This window comes from Antennarius striatus, chromosome 14 (assembly GCF_040054535.1).
Source record: "Antennarius striatus isolate MH-2024 chromosome 14, ASM4005453v1, whole genome shotgun sequence".
NCBI classification, from domain to species: domain Eukaryota; kingdom Metazoa; phylum Chordata; class Actinopteri; order Lophiiformes; family Antennariidae; genus Antennarius; species Antennarius striatus.
Window position 1 is genome coordinate 19,850,167 of NC_090789.1, and position 21,019 is coordinate 19,871,185.

At 47.5% G+C, this 21,019-nt stretch overlaps 2 protein-coding genes across 6 annotated transcripts in view; one reads left to right on the forward strand and one right to left on the reverse strand.

Annotated features, from left to right (window-relative positions):
• The window catches only part of gatad2b (GATA zinc finger domain containing 2B), a 47,257-nt gene extending 35,869 nt beyond the window's left edge, over positions 1 to 11,388 (forward strand). Inside the window, exons 5-11 of one of the 2 annotated variants that reach the window (XM_068332880.1) lie at positions 1,633 to 1,761; positions 3,530 to 3,694; positions 3,837 to 4,194; positions 4,411 to 4,613; positions 4,831 to 4,941; positions 5,042 to 5,240; positions 6,294 to 11,388. In XM_068332880.1, coding sequence (XP_068188981.1) covers positions 1,633 to 1,761; positions 3,530 to 3,694; positions 3,837 to 4,194; positions 4,411 to 4,613; positions 4,831 to 4,941; positions 5,042 to 5,240; positions 6,294 to 6,430 — 1,302 coding nt within the window. In that variant the 3' untranslated portion in view covers positions 6,431 to 11,388. The remainder of the gene's footprint in view (positions 1 to 1,632; positions 1,762 to 3,529; positions 3,695 to 3,836; positions 4,195 to 4,410; positions 4,614 to 4,830; positions 4,942 to 5,041; positions 5,241 to 6,293) is intronic. The other variant, XM_068332881.1, reaches the window with a different exon arrangement.
• A 3,991-nt stretch (positions 11,389 to 15,379) lies between these two features.
• Positions 15,380 to 20,688, reverse strand: LOC137607328 (cytosolic sulfotransferase 3-like). 4 transcript variants are annotated; one of them, XM_068333017.1, is made up of 9 exons: positions 18,309 to 20,688; positions 17,910 to 18,165; positions 17,590 to 17,728; positions 16,919 to 17,047; positions 16,377 to 16,477; positions 16,139 to 16,265; positions 15,950 to 16,047; positions 15,647 to 15,821; positions 15,380 to 15,528 (listed from the first exon to the last, which is right to left on the reverse strand). In XM_068333017.1, the coding sequence occupies exons 3-9, from the start codon at positions 17,726 to 17,728 to the stop codon at positions 15,416 to 15,418; spliced, it is 882 nt and encodes a 293-aa protein (XP_068189118.1). In that variant the 5' UTR covers positions 17,910 to 18,165; positions 18,309 to 20,688; the 3' UTR covers positions 15,380 to 15,415. The 4 variants fall into 4 exon arrangements, 3 of the variants coding, with proteins under 3 accessions (XP_068189118.1, XP_068189115.1, XP_068189116.1); XM_068333014.1 differs by lacking the exon at positions 17,910 to 18,165 and having other exon boundaries at positions 18,680 to 20,688; XM_068333015.1 differs by lacking the exon at positions 17,910 to 18,165.
• Between the last annotated feature and the right edge of the window lie 331 nt (positions 20,689 to 21,019).

Here is a 21,019-nt window from a genome sequence, read left to right on the forward strand (position 1 = left end):
GTATAGTTTGTATCGTACAGTTAATGTTGTATAGGTTTGTCATGTAGTTTGTGTCGTACGGTTTGTGTCGTACGGTTTGTGTCGTACAATTTGTGTCATATAGGTTATGTCGTCTCGTTTGTGTCGTATGGTTTGTCAGACAGTTTGTGTTGTGCGGTTTGTGTCGTACAGTTTTGTCGTCTAGTTTATGTTGTGTAGTTTGTCGTATGGTTTGTGTCGTATAGTTTGTCGTGTAGTTTGTGTGGACCTGAGATCCTCTTGGGGTTCTTCAGGGTTCTGGCCCACTCCTTCACACAGATGTTCTCCAGGTCCTGGAGAAGCTTCCTTGGGAGCATCTCCCTGGCTGCCCTGGCTGTGAGTTTCAGGTCGTTCTCATGCTGGAAGAACCACCACGACCCGTCTTCAGTGCTCTGGCTGAGGGAAGGAGTTTGTTAGAAACATCTGAAATCTTGGAAGAATGATGTTTCCTCCTTGTTTCATCCTTCTTCTTTCTCCAGCCATGGAGAGTGAAGTTTAGACCAAAAGGTTCTGTTTTGCTCACCTGACACTACGGCAGACAAAACTCATGTTTTTATCAAATATCAATGTAGAACATAGTTATAGTCATATATTTGTACATACATTTTTATTTTATCATCATTTATTTCTCATTGATTTATAGAAGGAAACCACTGACGCTAATTGTATTGCTGTAGTGACACCTCAAACATCTCACAAACTCATTGTTCTGCCGTCTCTACTGGTGTTCTACTGGTGTTCTACTGGTGTTCTACTGGTGTTCTACTGGTGTTTACTAAAGAAGAGAACAGAGGTAGAAACAGACTGTTCTCCTGATGAAGGAAGAGTCTGGTTATTCTGGTAGTTCTCAGTGTTGACATCGTCACAGAACACAATGTTCTTTGGAGCTTGAAAAATCGGTCAAACTCTTAGATGACTCAAATATCTGACATAAAGTAGAGAAATCACTAGTCATCATAGTTTCTGTCATTTCTAGAAGAAAGCTGACTGACCTCACCGTCTCACCCCTCTAGTCATAGTCATAAGAATGTTCTCTTTTAATGGTGCTAATGAAGTCCTGACTGGGACACATCTACCAGATGAGTGGGGATGGACTCGTTGGATGTCTCTGTTTCCACGTCTTCCAGACGGACGATCTGCCCTGGAGGGAAACCTTCTTGGGTTTACTTTTTTTAGTAAAGGCTTCTCGTGCTCCAGACTTTATGGAGATCAGTGGTCTCTGCCTTTACTGTGTTGTTGTTAGTTTCCCCTCTGCACTGTCTGACAGGAGACAAACTCATGTTTGGATTAAACCAGTTCTGGTGATATGGTAACCATCAGACATCCTACTGTGGCCTACCCTGAAACTGACACCCCCTGTAAATCAATACCACCAGCCATGAAATACATGAATTCTGATTGGTCAGGGTCCACCTTTTGATGTCCTTGTTAATCAGGAGTGTGTAATGCTGTGGTTACCAGCGGTTACACACTGATCGTAACTCCAGCAGGTGTGATCAGGAGAGACCAGTGGTCCATTATCTACCACAGAGTCTGGTGTAGGGCTGTGTTTTCTCCAGTGAGACGTTAGAGCTGGACCAGGACGTGGTTGTTGATGCTGCTGGTTGTGTCCAGGTTCCAGTGGTCCAGAACGCCGCCTCATCGGTGCAGCCCCCTCCCATCCACAGCTCCAGCGGCCTGGGGAAGCTTCCTGTGAGGCCAGGCCTGCACAACCCTGAGCCCCAGAACCTCCGCACTGCACAGGTAACCGTTCAACGCTGCCCCAGCCCCCGGTCTGACCGGGTCACCCCACCCTCATCGTGTTTGAGGTTAGCGTGTCACCAAAACCAGAAGGTGCTCAGAGAGATGTGGACCTCAGTGACAGAGGAGGGGTGTGGAGATGAAAGTCAGACCAGGACCTCTAAAGGAACTTTATTTAATTTTATAGTTTATTTTATTTAACTTTATTTAAATTTAGTCACCACTGTGTGTCTGTGTGTGTGTGTGAGTGTGTGTGTGTGTGTGTGTGTGTGTGTGTGTGTGTGTGTGTGTCCATATTGTTAAGGCTCAGTCTGCTTACAGCTGCTGCCCCCTGCTGCCCACACTGGGAATAAATATGGAACCAGTGTTAGTACATTGTTGGGGTGAAGGCCTTATTATGGGCTGTCAGTACAGCGAGTGGGCTTTACCCATAAACCCTCCTATGTTTCCTTCTCATAGACGTTACAGTAGATGTCATTGCTGTCTTATTGAACAGATTAATGTAGTTTTCATCCCATATGTTGTTGTTGTTGTTGCCGTAGCGACATGGTGTGCATCTGGTGGGCCGGCACGTCCATCATACATGATGTTACTAGACATGTCATTAAGAACCACATGATACCCAGGTACCCCCCCAGCAGATCTCCAAACCATCGCATCCCCCACACTCAGCCACAGGTTGATGACCTAACTGACCTTGATGCCCCCCTACCCTCGTTGTACCCCCTGATGGCTCAGGGCACTAAGGAGGACCTCAGTCTCTCTGTGGAGGAGCTCGGTCACAGCAGCCTATCACTGAAGGAGCTCCTCTGCTGGGAGAAGGTGGTGTGAGGGGGGGCTAGTGTTCCCCAGGATTGATCTCAACTTGGACATGGTCCTCCTCTCCAGAAGTGTCTCCAGAGTCCAGGCTCTGAGCCACAGAACCAGCCCTGTGGACGAGTCTGTTCAGGCGTTCCATGTCCCTTCTCCTGGCAGCGCCTCCCCAACACACAATGACGTAGGACCCCACACTGAATATGAGGGCCTGGTAGAACATCTGAAGGAGCTCAGAGCAGATGTTGAAGGAGACCAGCCTCCTCAGGAAGTACATCCTGCGCTGCCCCTTCTTGTACACACAGTCATGTTGGTAGACCGGTCCAGTCTGCTGTCCAGCTGTAGGTCTCTACCACCTACCCCTCTTTGACCCGATGACCACTGGCTGTGGAAAGGGGGGTGGCCGCCGGGAATCCAAGACCATCTCCTTGGTCTTGGGAGATGTTCAGCTGGAGCTCATTTTTCTGACACCATCCTCCTGCCCCCCCCCCCCGATACATGCCACAATCACGGTGTCATCTGAGCACGTCTGCACACGGCATGTGTCCGAGTTGTGCTGGAAGTCTGTGGTGTACAGGGTGAAGAGAAGGGGGGAGAACAGAGGTCCCTGAGGAGCCCCTGTGCTGCTGGTCACCACAGAAGACAAACAGCCCCCCAAGATGAGTGCAGATTATTAAACCCTTCCTGTCATGTGACCCAGTGAGTCCAGACGGCTCAGACTTCTGTTCCAACGCTGTTCAGACATTTAACCACCTTCATCAGAAATGTTCAGCTATGAGTTTGTCATCTGTCCGTACACACACACACACACACACACACACACACACACACACACACACACACACACACACACACACACACACACACACACACACACACAACAGTGACTAGTCCACAGTGTCATGATGACACGTTTTCCACACATAATCACCTGTGTTTTTTGTCCTCCTTCCTGTAGGGTCACACCGTCATCAGGTCAGCAGCCAACGCCAACCTGCCCCCCATGCTGATTTCCCAGCGAGTCATCGCCCCCAACCCGGCCCAGCTGCATGGCCAGAGGCTCTCCTCCAAGTCTGGGATGTCCCGCTCCAGCTCCAGCCTGGCTAACCCTGTCAGCTATCAGGTAGGGGTCACCGCAAGAGGGGTCGGCTCGAAGGTCACTCAGCCTACAAGCCGACTCAGCTGACCCTCAACACACTGTTTGCCCCCCTCCCCCGGTCTGTGCTGTTGGGTCATGACCTTCCATCCAACATGTTTTGTTCCAGGCCAGCCAGCAGATGGCGTCCTCCCAGCGCTCCGGCTCCAGTGCCATGTACATGAACCTGGCCCACATGCAGGCGGCGGCGGCGGGCGCCGGGGGGGTAGGTGGTGGCCTGGGCGGGGCCGCCGCCGTCAGCCCGTCCACCATGTCGGGCTCGGCCAGCGGCGGCGTGAGCGACCAGGCCAGCAGCCAGGCGGCCGCCAAGCTGGCCCTGAGGAAGCAGCTGGAGAAGACCCTGCTGGAGATCCCCCCCCCAAAGCCCCCGGCACCCCTGCTGCACTTCCTGCCCTCCGCCGCCAACAGCGAGTTCATCTACATGGTGGGGCTGGAGGAGGTGGTGCAGAGCGTCCTGGACAGTCAGGGTAAGTAACCCCAGAGCCGCCCCCCATGCCCCCCGATCAATAATCAAACACACTGATAGGTTACCTCATTAAGATACAGTACAGAACACCTCTAGAGCAGTGCCCCCCAACCCCCGGGTCGTGGACCGGTCCGTGGGTCAGTCAGTAAACAGTTGGGGACCACTGGTTTAGACTGCTGTCACCAGCTCTCCCATTGGCTGAACCTGTTCTCTCCAGGTAAACTGCGGGGGGCGCTGGCCCGCATGGAGCCGTTCTTCTGCGCCCAGTGCAGAACCGACTTCACCCCCCACTGGAAGCAGGAGAAGACCGGTCGCATTCTGTGTGAGCAGTGCATGACGTCCAATCAGAAGAAGGCCCTGAAGGCGGAGCACACCAACCGGCTGAAGAACGCCTTCGTGAAGGCTCTGCAGCAGGAGCAGGTCAGTGCGTCCAGTCCTGCCCCCCGGGGCAGACGTCCTGCCCCCCGGGACAGGGTTTTGATCAGTACCTGATGATCATTATTTATGATCAGTGAAAGTCTAGAGGTCAACAGGTCACACAGAGAGCATTGAGCCAGCTGGAAGATGTCACATGACCATCAGTCCGTGAACTTCCTGTTAGCACCGTTCTGATGTGACTTCCTGTTCTTCCTGTCAGGAGATCGAACAGAGGCTGCAGCAGCAGGCGGCTCTCTCCCCCAGCGCCGCCCCCGCCGGCCCCAATACCTCCAAGACCGACACCATGATCCGACATCATGCCCTGCGCCAGGTGGGTGTGGTCGGGACCAGCAGCCTGGTGGCCTCCATGCGGTGAGAAGACACCAGTGTCACGGGTGTTCTCACCAATCAGATGTCTGCTCTGTCCTCAGGCCCCCCAGCCCCAGGCCTCCCTGCAGCGGGGTCTGTCCAACTCGGCTCGAGGCGTCTTGTCCAACTTCGCCCAGGCGTCCCAGCTGTCGGTGGCCAGCGGCCTCATGGGAATGACGAGCGCCAAGCACTGCGGCAGCGGGGGGGGCAGCAGCAGTCGACTGCAGCACGACAGCCGGCGCCAGCTTTACAACATCCCAGGTACCCCCCAGCAGAGACCCGGCCCTGTCCAGGTCAGGTAGCACAACCAGATAGTCCATCGCTGTAGACCCCCCAAACGACTCACTAGAAACTACAGGACCAATCAGAGCCAAGACCCCACACATCATCAGTGAGACTGGATCTCGTTCTTTACCACGTGTTGGCGGATGGATACATCAGTGAGACCGGATCTCGTTCTTTACCACGTGTTGGTGGATGGATACGACATCAGTGAGACCGGATCTCGTTCTTTACCGCGTGTTGGCGGATGGATACATCAGTGAGACTGGATCTCGTTCTTTACCGCGTGTTGGCGGATGGATACATCAGTGAGACCGGATCTCGTTCTTTACCGCGTGTTGGCGGATGGATACATCAGTGAGATCGGATCTCGTTCTTTACCACGTGTTGGTGGATGGATACGACATCAGTGAGACCGGATCTCGTTCTTTACCACGTGATGGCGGATGGATACATCAGTGAGACCGTATCTCGTTCTTTACCGCGTGTTGGCGGGTGGATTCGACATCAGTGAGACCGTATCTCGTTCTTTACCACGTGATGGCGGATGGATACGACATCAGTGAGACCGGATCTCGTTCTTTACCACGTGTTGGCGGGTGGATACGACATCAGTGAGACCGGATCTCGTTCTTTACCGCGTGTTGGCGGGTGGATACGACATCGGTGAGACCGGATCTCGTTCTCGTTGGTGGAGTAAAGACGTAGCTCGTGTGTTCTGACTTTTGCGTCTCCTGTCATTCTCTATCATTGTTAATGTAACGTATATACACTATATGTACGGTATAATATAATCCACTCAGGTAAAGTCTGGCTGTTTACTTGTTTCTGTGTTGTTTGTCATTGTTCCGGGGCTTTGGGGCTTTTTATTGAAATGCTTTTCGTTCTTTTAAACGGGGAAACGTTCGGACAGGTATCTGGAGGTTCTACTGTACAGGTTTCTTCTACTTGTACAGTAGAACCTCTCCCCCCGATGCAGTGTGAGTGATGAAGCCTTTGCCACCAGCTGAATGTTGGGTCTGGTCTCCCCAGGGTTAAACATCGCCTATCTGAACCCGGCGGCGGTCGGCGCCCACAAGAGCTCCAGCCTAGCGGACCGGCAGAGAGAGTACCTGTTGGACATGATCCCGCCTCGATCCATATCGCAGTCCATCAGCGGACAGAAATGAGCCCTCATGAAACCCCCCCGCCTCCGCCGAAGCACTCCCAGCTCAACCGACATGCCCACCCCCCCATCGCATGCAGTGCCTGTCCGTGTGCCTACCTTGGACCCCCCATCAGCTCACCACGTGGGAAACAGACACCAGACTGTCAGCGTTAGCGTTAGCGCTCCATTATTATTGGTAGCACTATTATTATACCTGAACTACCATTTTTGCTTCAGTTACTATTAATCATGCTTTTTTCTTTGATAAGTGTTTTGTCCATATTTTGTTTCTCTGCTGTCCCTCCTTTCCTTCGGGGGGCGACGGTGAGTCATCATAGAGCCGCTTTAGGCCACAATCAGAGGAATCTCCGCTCGACGGTGACGTTTGGACGTGACTATTGCTAGTAACAGAAGATCAACAGGGTGCGTTCTGGTTGCTATGCAACATAAAATCTGAACAACTTTGAAGCTTTGTAAAAAGTGTTAGCTCGCTAACTTGAAGTAGCCAAACAAAGTGAAAAGTGCTAACAGGAACAAATCAAGACCAGATGGAGTTGGAACACTTCTGCTGCTCTTGAGAAGAGCTGGAGGAGTTCGTTCCGAGGGGGGGGCCCCGATCGAATCAGAAAAAGTTGTTCTCACCTCGCTCCCATCCTGACATGCCCCCCCACCACCCCGAGGAGCCGCCCCACCGCCGCGGAGTGGATCAAGTGGAGTAAAGTGCAGATGTGTACAAAGGATGATGGGAAAGCTGCTGGTGCGCCCCCCATCCCCCATCCAGCGCCATCGTCAGGTTCTCCATGTCGTCCTCCAGCCAGAGATTTGAACAGTGACTCGATGGATGGGTGGGGGCCACGCTGCCGTCATACTAATCAGGACAGACGGATGCAGCCCCCCCCCCCTCCAACCAGCAGGCCCCAGAGACTCCAACCAGGACGGCGTCCACCACCCGTCAGCGGGGGGGCGACGGTCTCCTGAACGGTGGTTCCATCTCATCTCACCAACCCCCCCAACTAGTATGCAGACTGAACCCCCCCGACCCAGCAGCTCCTCTTCATCACACGTTCTTTAAGGAAGAGAAGAACTCAGACCTGACGATGGAAGCACATTGAGGTCCAGACCCGTAGACCTGGACGTCTGGGGTCACATTGGTATACTTGGGTTTTTGGTTGTTTTCTGATTGCCCCCCACCCCCTGTCTTCTTTACGTTGGTTTATTTCTTTATTTGTTGCGGCGTCTCCTCATGAGAAGGTGGCGTTCCTGAGAGGAACCAGCCCCCGGAGACGATAATAATCACGAGCATAAAAACAGACACGATTAAACCCGTGTGAGGATTCTGTACAGACGCGTAGCTTCGAGGAAACAAGGATGTGGATTCTATCTTTAGAGGAGAGACACGGATCAATCAGTGTGCACCTCTGCACACGTCGCCTCACTCCAGAGGAGCACTTTGCATATTTCCAATTGGAAACTTTTTTTTCTTTTGTTTGTATGTTTTTTTGTTTTAAACAAGAAAAAGAAAAATGTTCCAGAGAGCAGCCGAGGTCTGGATTAGCAGCATCAGTGTGTGTGTCAGCGGATGAATCCTCAGTTACCAGCCAGTGTTAGGTGTGACGGGTCAGCGTCAGATCCCCCCGGCCCCCATCGGTGCACCAGCAACAACACGAGGTCTGGAAAACCCAGCAATAACAAAAAGAAAGGGTGTAGAAGGATCGGTCTCCTCCTCTGCAGCGCCGTTTCACCAAAGCACCCAGAAACAGGTCTATCCCCAGAGTCTGGAGGTACCTGATCCAGAAACAGGTCTATCCCCAGAGTCTGGAGGTACCTGATCCAGAAACAGGTCTATCCCCAGAGTTTGGAGGTACCTGATCCAGAAACAGGTCTATCCCCAGAGTCTGGAGGTACCTGATCCAGAAACAGGTCTATCCCCAGAGTCTGGAGGTACCTGATCCAGAAACAGGTCTATCCCCAGAGTCTGGAAGTACCTGATCCAGAAACAGGTCTATCCCCAGAGTCTGGAGGTACCTGATCCAGAAACAGGTCTATCCCCAGAGTCTGGAGGTACCTGATCCAGAAACAGGTCTATCCCCAGAGTTTGGAGGTACCTGATCCAGAAACAGGTCTATCCCCAGAGTCTGGAGGTACCTGATCCAGAAACAGGTCTATCCCCAGAGTCTGGAGGTACCTGATCCAGAAACAGGTCTATCCCCAGAGTCTGGAGGTACCTGATCCAGAAACGGGTCTATCCCCAGAGTCTGGAGGTACCTGATCCAGAAACAGGTCTATCCCCAGAGTCTGGAGGTACCTGATCCAGAAACAGGTCTATCCCCAGAGTCTGGAGGTACCTGATCCAGAAACAGGTCTATACCCAGAGTCTGGAGGTACCTGATCCAGATTCCAGTCCCAGTGTGTTCGTGTTAGGAGTCACCCCCACTAGTGTAACCAGTGGGGGGGTGTCCTCAGGAGGGCGGGGCCTGTAGGCAGCAGCTGTGTTTCCAGTGGTGCTGATTGGACAGTGTTATTGTAACGGACGCTGGAGGTTGTGAGATCAGATCCTTCACACCCACCAGAGGGTCGTGTGTGTGTGTGTGTGTGTGTGTGTGTGTGTGTGTGTGTGTGTGTGTGTGTGTGTGTGTGTGTGTGTGTGTGACGGAGTGGTGGAGCCTAGCTGAGGTCCACCAACAGGAGTGTGTGTGTGTGTGAACCGACTGGTTCTGGATGACTGTTGTCTGACTGTCTACACCTGAACTCATTCTTTCACTTCCTGTCCGACGCGCTCCAGGGTTACCAGACCCCCACCTGGTGTTAACAGCCCCCCATCAGTGAGGACCCCCCCAACAAGGACATAGATGTTTGAGTTTTTGTGTTTTATCATTTTTTTGGTGCTGATTTATTTTAGCAAGAATCAAAGCCAATTGATTTCAGACCCGGTGGTTCTTGTTCACACACACACACACACACACACACACACACACACACACACACAGACACACACACACACACACACACACAGACACACACACACACACACAGACACACACACACACACAGACACACACACACACACACACACACACACACACACAGACACACACACACACACACAGACACACACACACACACATACACACACACACACACACACACACACACACCATTTCTATTGATTTGCTGAGCTGGTATCTTTTCACTCTGACTCATTCCCTGTTGATTCAGTTCCATTCTCAGTTACCATGGCAACACATGCTGGGCAATAGAAGACTGTTAGCCTTAACGCCGACCAAAATAGTAAACGCAACGAATCAGAGATGGAAATGAAAACCCAAGAACAATAAGTGTGTTCATGCAGTGTGCGATCGATGGATGGATCGATTTGTTCTACGGGGATTCAGCCCAGGTGAGGTTCTGTCCCAATGAATTCACACTGGACTCAGCTCATGGATCTGATTTGCAGGTTCTCTCTGATTGGTTTGTCCCGCTGCTCTTCATCACTACTCTTCATACATGCACAAAGGCCTCGTGAGTTCTCCCTGTCTGACGCACTATGATGCACAAACGTTTGAGGGTCCAGACCCGTCACACCCGTCCTTTAGGCCAAGAACAGCAGACCACCAGAGGTGTGTTCACACAGGTGAACTGATGTTTACCTGCAGGAAGCATCGCGTTGACCTAAAACCACCAATCAGCTGGTTTTCCTTTGAACTTTTTCTGCCGCTCGGTTTGAACTCAGTAACGTGTTTCTGGGCGTGTCCGTTTGCCCCCGACCTGAAGGTGTAGGGGAAGAAGCTCCCGTCTCAGACACATCCAGACACCTTTGATTCAGGCTACGGATTGTTTTCAAATTTAAACGTTTCGATTTCAAAAGTCATTCGTTTTTTTTTTGTTCCTTTTTTTCCTTCAGACGTCTCACTTCGGTTTTCTAGCTATTGCAGTTAAAAAATGCATTGACTATGAAATTAATTACACAATATTTGCTAGGTTTGAAGTAATAATGACTTATTGTACATAAGCATTTTTCCTCCCTTGTACTGAAAAAAGACATTAAATGGTTGTATATTGTGTAGAAAAGCAAACAAAAAGCCATGAATATTGTGAAGCTTGTCATTTCGTTTTGTGATCTCTGTGTATTATTGTGTAAGAAATGTGCAAAATGTTTGGGATTCTACACCCCCCACCCCGCCCCCCTGCTTCTTAAAACTATTTCCCAAGATGCTTTTGTTGTGGGCAGGTTAGCGTTTGCAGGAACGTTGTCATTGGTTCCGTGAACGGTGTGTGTCGCCACACGCCTGAACTTCTCTGGTTTGGTCCAGAACCAACAGACATTCTGATGTTTAGAGGAACCCGAGAACCATCTAGTAACGGTTTGGCTCCATTACAGAAAGTGTAGAACATTCCAATGTTGTCATGTTTTCAGCTTCCAGAGAGGGAAGCTCACTGATTGGGCAGAGAGTCGCTGCTCCCAGATGGAACCTGAGGCGTGAGGAGGTCCACTGGCTTCACAACTCAGCTTCCAGACAGGAACACCCAGAGCACCAGAGAAGAGCTGACCCGGAGTCAGTGACCCCTTTCCTGCCTGTAATGTAGAATTTGATTGGTCCCAAACCATTTGGCTTTACTTCCATTGGCTGTCGCTAATGCAGGGAAACACTTAATTCCTTTCTCCTTTTATTTCAGTTAAACTGTAGAAGCATTTGCTTTTGAATAGTATTGACAATGGGAATCAGAAAAGGATGATGATGATGATGATGAAATCGACCAGAGACTAATAGAAGTTTTGTTTTGCTTACATCAATCCTGACCTTTTGCACATACTTGATATTTAACTGTCTTCAAAAAAGTAAAAGAAAATAATGCTGTTTGAATACTGCCAGTTGATTGACAATTATGCATTGATTGAAAAAAATAAGCTAATTTTGGAGGAAATAACTTTGTAATATTTATCTCTTGCAAGCTATGTTTAATAAAGGTTGAAACAATTTGCTTCCAAGTGTGACTTCATTCACTTTGTGGGAGGACTGGAACTGGTTCTGAATGTCCATCAGGCTGCTTCAGTGGACGGACGTCCTCCAGGACACCAGGGGTCACTACCGTTCTGGGTTTGTCCATGTCTGAATCAGCTGCTATCATTTTAGTCGACTTGATCTGATCGTGAACTGCATCAGATTTAACCTCATAGAACTCAGTTTTTAGAGCATAACCAGAATCACCACCAGCTTCAAAGTTTGTGGATCCTATTCCACCACTAGGTGGCGTTATTATACAATACAGTGATGTCTCGTTCCTCGTGGTTAATACATTCCAGGAACCACCCCCAAATAAAGAATTTCCTCGATACAGGTAAAATATTCCAGTGTAATCCTTAATTCATTAAGAACAAAATATTGTAAAGAGTCAACGTGTGTGTGTGTGTGTGTGTGTGTGTGTGTGTGTGTGTGTGTGTTCACTATGATGCTGAGGATTGAAGAGATTTAAACATTATATACATGCTATTCATTATTTTGCGGGTCGCATAAGTATTTAGATTTAATCATTCTATAAACTTCTATCGCTCTGTCTCAGTAATTTTACACACACACACACACACACACACACACACAGTTGTAATAGCAATTCCATTCATAGGACACTAAACAGTAACGACGACCTGGGACGATCCGGTCCAAAACATTGTTCTTCACCTCCCAGTGGCCCCAATTAACAAAGGCAAGCAGAAAAGCTGTTGTAATAACCAAATTTCTTTAATTGAACTGACTAAATTAAGGGAGATGAGTGATAATGTTATAATAAGATTAGGTTATTAAGAATGGAAATTCTGGTTAGGTCAGAGGCCTTCTGATTACGATTCAGTAAATTCTACGTAGGTTGAAGGCCTTCCAGAAATACTGCGGTAAAGTGCCATTGTGGGTTCGAGTCCTTCCGACAGACAAGGACGGAGAAACAGATGATGGGTTGGACACATGTTAGCCATGACCTCAGGCCAAAGTTTAGCAGTAGGACAGGTGAGACCGTGTCAGGTTGGGAGAGAGTCACTAGGAATCCACATTCTGTTTAATGAAGGACAGCAGCGCTGCGGCCAATCAGTGGTGGGTGGAGGAGGTCCGCTGCTGGGCGGTACACATATGTGTGCATATATATGAGTTCATTCAGATTAGACGGGAATTGAAAGTCGCACTAGCCGCGCTAATTGCGCTAGCCACGCTAATCCTGCTAGCTGCGCTAGTGAGGTTGGTCGTGTTAGCCATGCTAATCGTGCTAGCTGCGCTGGTGAGGTTGGTCGTGTTATAGCTATGCTAGGTGATCTGGTCACGTGAATCGCTCCAGTCATGCCGGCGGCTAATTGCACTGTTAATGACGATGTGAATAATGTAGTTGTTATCAGTAGTCCAAACAACTGTGTTCCTGTTTGGGTTTGTTCAGCCTTATTATGTGTAATATTATGTATGTAGGGCGGCACGGTGGCGCAGTGGTTAGTGCTGCTGCCTCACAACACGGCAGACCCGGGTTCGAGTCCCGCTCTGTGCGGAGTTCGCATGCTCTCCCCGTGTCTGCGTGGGTTCTCTCCGGGTTCTCCGGCTTCCTCCCACCTCCAAAAGCATGCGCTTCAGGTTGATTGGCCGGTCCCAAATTGACCATAGGAGTGAGTGTGTGTGTGAATGCTTGTTTGTTTCTATGTGGCTCCGCGGTACACTGGCGTCGTGCCCGGAGTGTCCCCCGCCTCACGCCCTGAGACTGCCAGGATAGGCACTGGCTACCCTGCGACCTGCGTTGGCGGATTAAGCGGGTTGGAAAATGAATGAATGAATGAATTATGTATGTATATATATATATTATATTATTATGTATACTATATTATGTATGTATATATACTGTATATATTATTATGTATACTATATTATGTATATATACTGTATATATTATTATGTATACTATATTATGTATGCATGGCCTGTCTGCAGGGCAGGTTTCTGTGGTAGGGGGTGAAATCAGGACCGGAGAAGCGCCTGTTGCTCCGTTGCAGGAGGACACATCCGTTGGATGGAGGCGATTCTGGAAAGCGGTGAACTACAAAACTGAGTCCTTCATGAAATTATGGTCTGTAATGCTGCAAGTTACTGATTTAATGCCAGAAATCAACTGTTCCCTGTGTGGTGCCTGCTCTCTGACCGGAGTTACCGCTGTGGATAAGGGGGTTCCAACACACACACAGTCCCCCCGATTATATCTCCAACAGGTGGTGATTACACCAAGGACTCATTAAAATAATGAAAACAAAACGATACAGAAAGTTAGACCTGCTTCTCTCTGCAGAGACAGTGAAGGAAAGAAGACGCAACACCACCAGTCAGACAATCTAGGACATTCAACTCCAGCATTATCAATTAATCGTGAGGAGTCATTTGACGTGATCGCTAGTGAACAGACAGGCTGTTGTGCAGGTATGTAAACTCCAACGAGCCGCAAGAAGAAATGATAGTTAACGTTACCTAAACGTGCTCCATAAAAGTCTCCAGGAGCAGAAACACTGTTTGTCATTGGAGCTCAAGCTGACTGTATTCACCAGGATGAAAGAGTCCAGAGACGTTCATCACCATCACACACTGAACGGGGATTCCTGTATTTAGGAGCGATCTTTGATACGTGAGCTGCATTTGGGAGCAGATTTAACAAGTTTGTCAATGCAACAAAATATTATACAGTAATACAGTGATGGAAGTTAAACTTGAAGCACCAAATATGGTACGACAGAGTCGTCACGTGGTGCGTCATTCTCTCCAGGACGCGCTGCATGGAAAATAATCATGAATCTCATTATGCATTTGTAGACGTTAATCAATTTGATGGTAGGTTAATATAGCCAATATAGACACTTAGAGCTTGTGTTGCCTTCATATAAAGCTTAGAGTTTTTTGCGGCTCCCGACAGGTTTGATTTTAGTTTTTTTGGTTCAATTTGGCTCTTCGAACGTTCAAGGTTGCCGACCCCTGGGCTAGACCAAACAACATCGCTGGTCTCACCACAGTTTTGTACACCTTTCCTTTCATTTTAGCTGAAACTCTTCTATCACACATCACACCTGACACTTTCCTCCACCCGTTCCATCCTGCCTGGACACGCTTCTTCACCTCTTTTCCACACTCTCCATTGCTCTGGACTGTTGACCCTAAGTACTTCAAATCCTCCACCTTCTTGATCTCTTCTCCCTGTAACCTCACTCTTCCACTTGGGTCCCTCTCATTCACACACATGTACTCTGTCTTACTGCGGCTAACCTTCATTCCTCTCCTTTCCAGGACAAACCTCCACCTCTCTAGCTTCTCCTCCACCTGTTCCCTGCTCTCACTGCAGATCACAATGTCATCTGCAAACATCATAGTCCATGGAGATTCCTGTCTAACCTCGTCTGTCAGCCTGTCCATCACCATAGCAACAAGAAGGGGCTCAGAGCTGATCCCTGATGCAGTCCCACCTCCACCTTGAACTCCTCTGTCACACCTACACACACCTCACCACTGTCTTACAGTCCTCATACATGTCCTGCACCGCTCTAACATACTTCTCTGCCACTCCAGACTTCCTCATACAATACCACAGTTCCTCTCTGGACACCCTGTCATCATCTTTCTCCAGATCTACAAAAACACAATGCAGCTCCCTCTGGCCTTCTCTGTACTTCTCTATCAACATCCTCAAAGCAAATACTGCATCTGTAGTACTCTTTTTTGGCTAATGTTAGCTAAATATTGTGCTTCAAAGATCTAATTATATTCTCAGTAACCTTTGTGAACCAACATAAATGTTTTGTTTGCCATGACATCTTATGTGGTTGAGTAAATAAATAAATAAAAGGTTTGTTCATGCATAGCCTCAATTACTGTCATGACCCACAATAATTCCTGAGAGTCACCTGTAAACATGTGAAACCACAATGTCTGTCAGTTTACTGGAACATTACACGTTACTGTCACTTGAAATCATCTTTATTTATATGTAGCCTTCCCATCACTGTTTAGACTCCAGTGAGGAAGTGGAGGCTGGGATCCTTCATCTTTCTCTTGTAGTCTTCATCAAACTCTTCATTCTGGGCCACAGTGAAGTGGTTCTTCCAGTCACCAACCTTCCCTGTGGAACAAAACCAGGAACAGGTGTGTTACCTCAGCTGCAGGCGGAGAACATGTTTTGTTTGATGCCAGACTTGCTTCAGGTTATGTATTTAAGTCTTTGTTAATTTCCACATTACCTTTTCTCATGAAAGGTGAAATTTTGAAATCCATCCATGGACTGGTAGAATAGTTGACCATTTTATTGTTCTTCATTTTGTCAAACTGCACTTCACCTAAAACTTGTTTCTTCTCCTCTGCTGAGGGAGACAAACCGAGAAAGAAACAGAGTTTGTCCAATTCTCCTGCACCGTCCTAAAAATACCACAAGAAGACAAAGTTATTTAATTACTCCCAACTAGACAGATTTAGAATTGTTGTCTGAACACAGCAAACCCACAAAGACAGTCAATGAACAGCATCAATAACCTGCTGAGGTGTACCTCAGTGATGTCTTCATAGAACATGTAGTGGAGGTTTGGATAAGTCTGTTTTTTCTTCCACCAGCCGTTCACATGGTCGTACCAGGATCCATAAATCACTGAAGAAAGAGAATTCTCTTTCTAAACCCTGTTCATCACGGTGTCTGTGTCAGCCACATATCTCTCCTCCACTAAAAGATTGACATTTACCTTTTCCGTTCATAAATTTGCAGAGGAAGCTGTTCCAGTCTCCAGGTTCAGGCTCGATCGAGGCCATGGAATCAAAGTGAAAATAAGACACCGCGTTGTCTTTGGCGTTGCGGGCTACGTAGACAATCTATGGAGGAAAACACACAAGGTTGGTTTTCTCACCAATCAGACTTCAAATGGAATATTCAATATTTAATGAATATAAAAAAATTCTGCAAATAACACACAAACTACCAACCTTGCAGGTTTGTTCCCAGAAGGACTTTGGTATTAACTGGACTGGAAGGTGAGTTTTAATGATTCGTGGAGACGAGGGCAGATTCTCTGCCAGGTCAACTCCTGCATGAAAAGGAAATGATGGAGAAAACAAACCCTTAGAGTCTGAAGTCTTTAAATACTGTTTGATCTGCCTACATGTGGGAAACAGCATATTAATGTTAATTGATAATTGTTTGTGACATATTTCTAGAGTAACTTTCTCCTTTGGGTCTCATTCCTTCTGTATTGTCCTACAGTTCAAGTGGACTCATTGACGTTAACAACCGTTGGTCAAAAAGAGAAAGTGTTCAGAATGCAAGAGCTTCAACATGATTAAGAGCTTTATAAATAAAAGTTGATTGATTGAATGATCATAACATGGTTATTATACAGGGTTTTTAAGCCATGTTTTGTCAGAGCCCAGCGTCATGTATTCAGATTTCCATAATAACTCAAGCAGATAGTGTGTTTCTGAAGCATGTTTGTAAAAATATAGTGAATACATGAAAGTACTTATTTAACCTGTATCTATATACACATCTGTGGTCTCCAAATAAGGGACTCTCTTATTGATTGGGATGGATGTCAGTCTGTCTGCGGACGTCTGACCAAAGTACAACAGGTCAAGAATGTAGGAGATCCATGTTGTTCCTGAAAGACAGAAAAGAAGATAAAATGATCCCAACATGTTTTTGCTTTGTGCACATCCATAAGTTTTATAAAACTGTCACATTGAAGAATGAAGAATACTTTAATAATCCCAAGGGGAAATTATTCACCTCTGCCAGGTGCACATGCAGTCATACAACATACGTGACACCAGAATACACAAGAACACAGTTATCACAGTTACACAACACAGCATTCACAACCCTAACAGCATTAATAGAGAGCAGAAATTACAGAAGAGGTTCAGATCCATTGGATCCCAAACTAGACGCCCACAGCTTGGGATCCAATGACCTCATGGTGGGACCATCATAACATGAGATGTTACCAGACCGTCATCCTCAACCACACAACACCCTGGTACCAGATCTCCAGTTCATCACCTCACCCACACTCAGTCGCAGGTCGATGACATTCCTGACTACACACACACACACACACACACACACACACACACACACACACACACACACACACACACACACACACACACACACACACACACACACATTGCATTGACTGACCCGCTTTGGGAAAGGTTGCAATCAGTACATCATCTGGCCTGGCCTTAAAGTTCTGAACCCTCTCCCAGGTAGCTGTGACATATTTGGTCATTGAGATGCCATGAAAATCAAACAGCTCTGGTCGAGGAGGTAAATCCATCTGCCCAAGGAAACAGTCACATCACACACACAAAATGTATTCACACTGTGTGATCACATTCTGACAACGTCCCTGTGTGGAAATGATTTTATAACATTTAAAAATTTATTTAAAAGGAAATTAAGCAAAACTTCCGACAAACGGTAAATGCATTTAAAATATCTCAGTCTGTGTTCATTACCTCATCATTTCATCTTTAAGAGAAAGAGCCACTTCACAGTGAAGCACTTTGAACATTTTAGGAACAGAACCATTAAGATGGACTGAAGCTGAAATCCCTTCTGTGGTCTGACAAGATAAAATCTACCATTCTTGTTAGAAACCACTGTACAGTATATTCATTCATCTTCTCTAAGATGAGTCTTTCCCAGCTGACTACAAGAGAGAGGTGGGGTACACCCTGGACAATTGCCAGATCTCTTCCAGGTTCCTGTGACCTACAAAGCAGATTAGCAGATGTAGATGAGATGATTGCAATCATCTCATCTACAAGAAGTTGAATGGATGATGGATGGATGACGTATGGATGGATGGATGGATGGATGGATGATGTATGAATGGATGTTTTTCAATTACATACCTTCAGTTGATAATCACACATTCTGATCTGCTGGCTGACAATTCTCTTCTGCTGGAGTTCTTACTCGCTCTTGTTCCACAACTGTCTCTAGTTTCTCTGACTTTAATTCATGGTTTAAATTGAATACATGTTCATAATTACATAAGCAAACAATTGTTAACAACTGGAAAACCTCAGAAACAAGTTGAACTACTCTGACGGCCACTGAGTTGTCCAGAAGCGATGCCTGTAGGAGTTCAGGTGTGTGTTACGACTTTTCAATGCCTTGGTTGTGGTATAAAAACTATCTCTCTCTCTTCTGTGTGGTTAGGAGGACATTTATAGTACAAGAGTGTGTGTGACGATTTAAATAACAAAATATTATTATTTACATTTCCAAAGAACTGAGTAAGGAATCCAAGTTGTTGGACACAGGTTAGAGGAATTGGAAACGAACCAGCACCTCCCATCTTTCATTAATGGGTGTCGTAAACATTGAAAATATGCAGGATTTTCATGGGTTGTGTCTACTTCATGGATGCGCTGGGACACATCTGTAGTGATGTTTCTTAAGATCATTGGGTGTTTTGGGTCTCACAGCATCAGATCCTTCAGATGGCTTTATAGGGGCTGATCAGACAACAACTCGTGTCCCAGCAGTATTCCTCCACTTTGTGGACCTTTTAATCCAGATTGACCTCAAGGCTTTTTGCCTTTTGGTCGACTTAATTTGCTCTTGTCTTTGCAGCTCCTGTGATGGGAAGCAGGGTTTAGATTTTGCAGAGGGAGTGGGCAGTAAAGTCTTGACATTCCACTGTGAGCGTGTGGTATTCAAGCCACTTGCACTCATTAGCCTCTTCAATTCAGGCCAGGGGACTGTTAATTCCAATAGAAGGTGTTGCTCAGAGGCAGCACGATGTTAGCACCACATCTGATCTCAAGGAGTTGGTGTTGCACGCTCTGAGATCTTCACCAGCCTGCCCAAGTCATCATGCTTATGATACTAGCAATGGTACTTTCACCAAGGGCTGCTCAGGATGTGTTCTGTCTCGTCTCAGAGAAAATGTATACATGCTAAAAATCACCAGAGTGCATTCTGGGATGGGACCACCCACGAGAAGAAAAGGTTCAGATGCAGCTCTAAAAATAGTCCTGATGTTTAGACATCATTGTTCGTTAATTCACAGGTGAAAATCAGTCAAATTCAGGGATCGCTTTAAAAAGGACCTAAAGGGACTCAATCCAACAACTATCTGATCCCCAGTCTAACATCTCTACCAGCTGAGCTACGGTTCATGCTGGTGTTTGATACCTCCTCAAACACCAGACAGGTGAAAACCATTTCCTGCAGGCTCTTCCTTCAGACAGCCCTTCCTCCCTCTGGTCTTCAATCAGTCAATCAAGTTTTATTTATATAGCGCTTAATCATGACAGCAGACATTTCAAAGCGCTTTAACAGACAGAGAAACCCAACTGAACCCTCCAGAGCATCAGCGACAGTGGCGGGGAAAAACTCCCTCGATGAGGAAGAAACTCCGGGCAGGACCCAGACTCTTTTGGGCGGCCATCCGCCTCAACCGGTTGGGTGGAAAAGAAATCAAAGGAAGATAAGAACAGGGTCAGATAGACCAGATAGAGACAGTATCAATATGGTTAAGGTTGCTAAAGTCAAGGCTTAATTACAGCTGTGTGGATGACTGTATGGAGGAAGGAGGAAGAAAGGAAGCAGGACCCCAGCTGATGGATAGTTGAGGGGGGGTACTGGTGGGCTTGGAGGAGAAGGTCCACAGCACATGGAGAGATGGGGGTGATACTGGTGGGCTTGGAGGTGCAGGTCCACAGAGGAAGGTCCACGGCGGCTGGGTGGATGAGGGGTGGAACAGTAAGATGACACCAAGGAAGAGAGGCAGCAGGACCCCAGTCGATGGTTAGGTGAGGGGTGATACTGGTGGATGGGAGGTGCAGGTCCACAGCAGATGGTCCACAGCGGATGGGTGGATGAGGGGTGGAACAGTATGGTGGCACGGAGGAAAAAGGAAACCGGACCCCAGCCGATGATTAGGTTAGGGGTGGTACTGGTGGGATGGGAAGAGCAGGTCCATAGCAGATGGGCGGATGAGGGGTGAACCTGAGAAAAACCTGTGAGGACATAGAGCACAGAGACTCCAGGGAAGAAGTTTAGTTAGTACGGTGTGATTGGAGACTTGGAGAGTGAGATCAGAGAGGAGGAGGAGTAACAGAGATGGTTGGAGAGAAGGGGGAGGAGAGAGGAACTCAGTGAGTCTGGATGTTGAGTCTCCAGCAGTGTAGGTCTATATGAAAATAAACGTAGTAACCTAAGTTACCATTAATTGTAAAATTTATGAAAAAGAAAAGTTTTAAGTCTAGTCTTAAATAGTGAGAGGGTGTCTGCCCCCCGAACTGAGGGAGGGAGGTGGTTCCACAATAGAGGGGCTTGATGGCAAAAGGCTCTAGCCCCCGTCCTACTTTTGTCAATTCTAGGAACCACCAGTAGGCCAGTATGTTGAGAGCGTAATGCTCTAGATGGATTATAAGGAACTAAAAGTTCCTTCAGATAGGTCGGTGCCACCAAGGGCTTTGGAAGTGAGGAGGAGTATTTTAAAATCTATCCTAGCTTTCACAGGAAGCCAGTGCAGAGAAGTCAGCACAGGAGAAACATGGTCTCTGGTACTGGTCCTGGTCAGAACCTGGTCTAGGGTACTGGTCCTGGT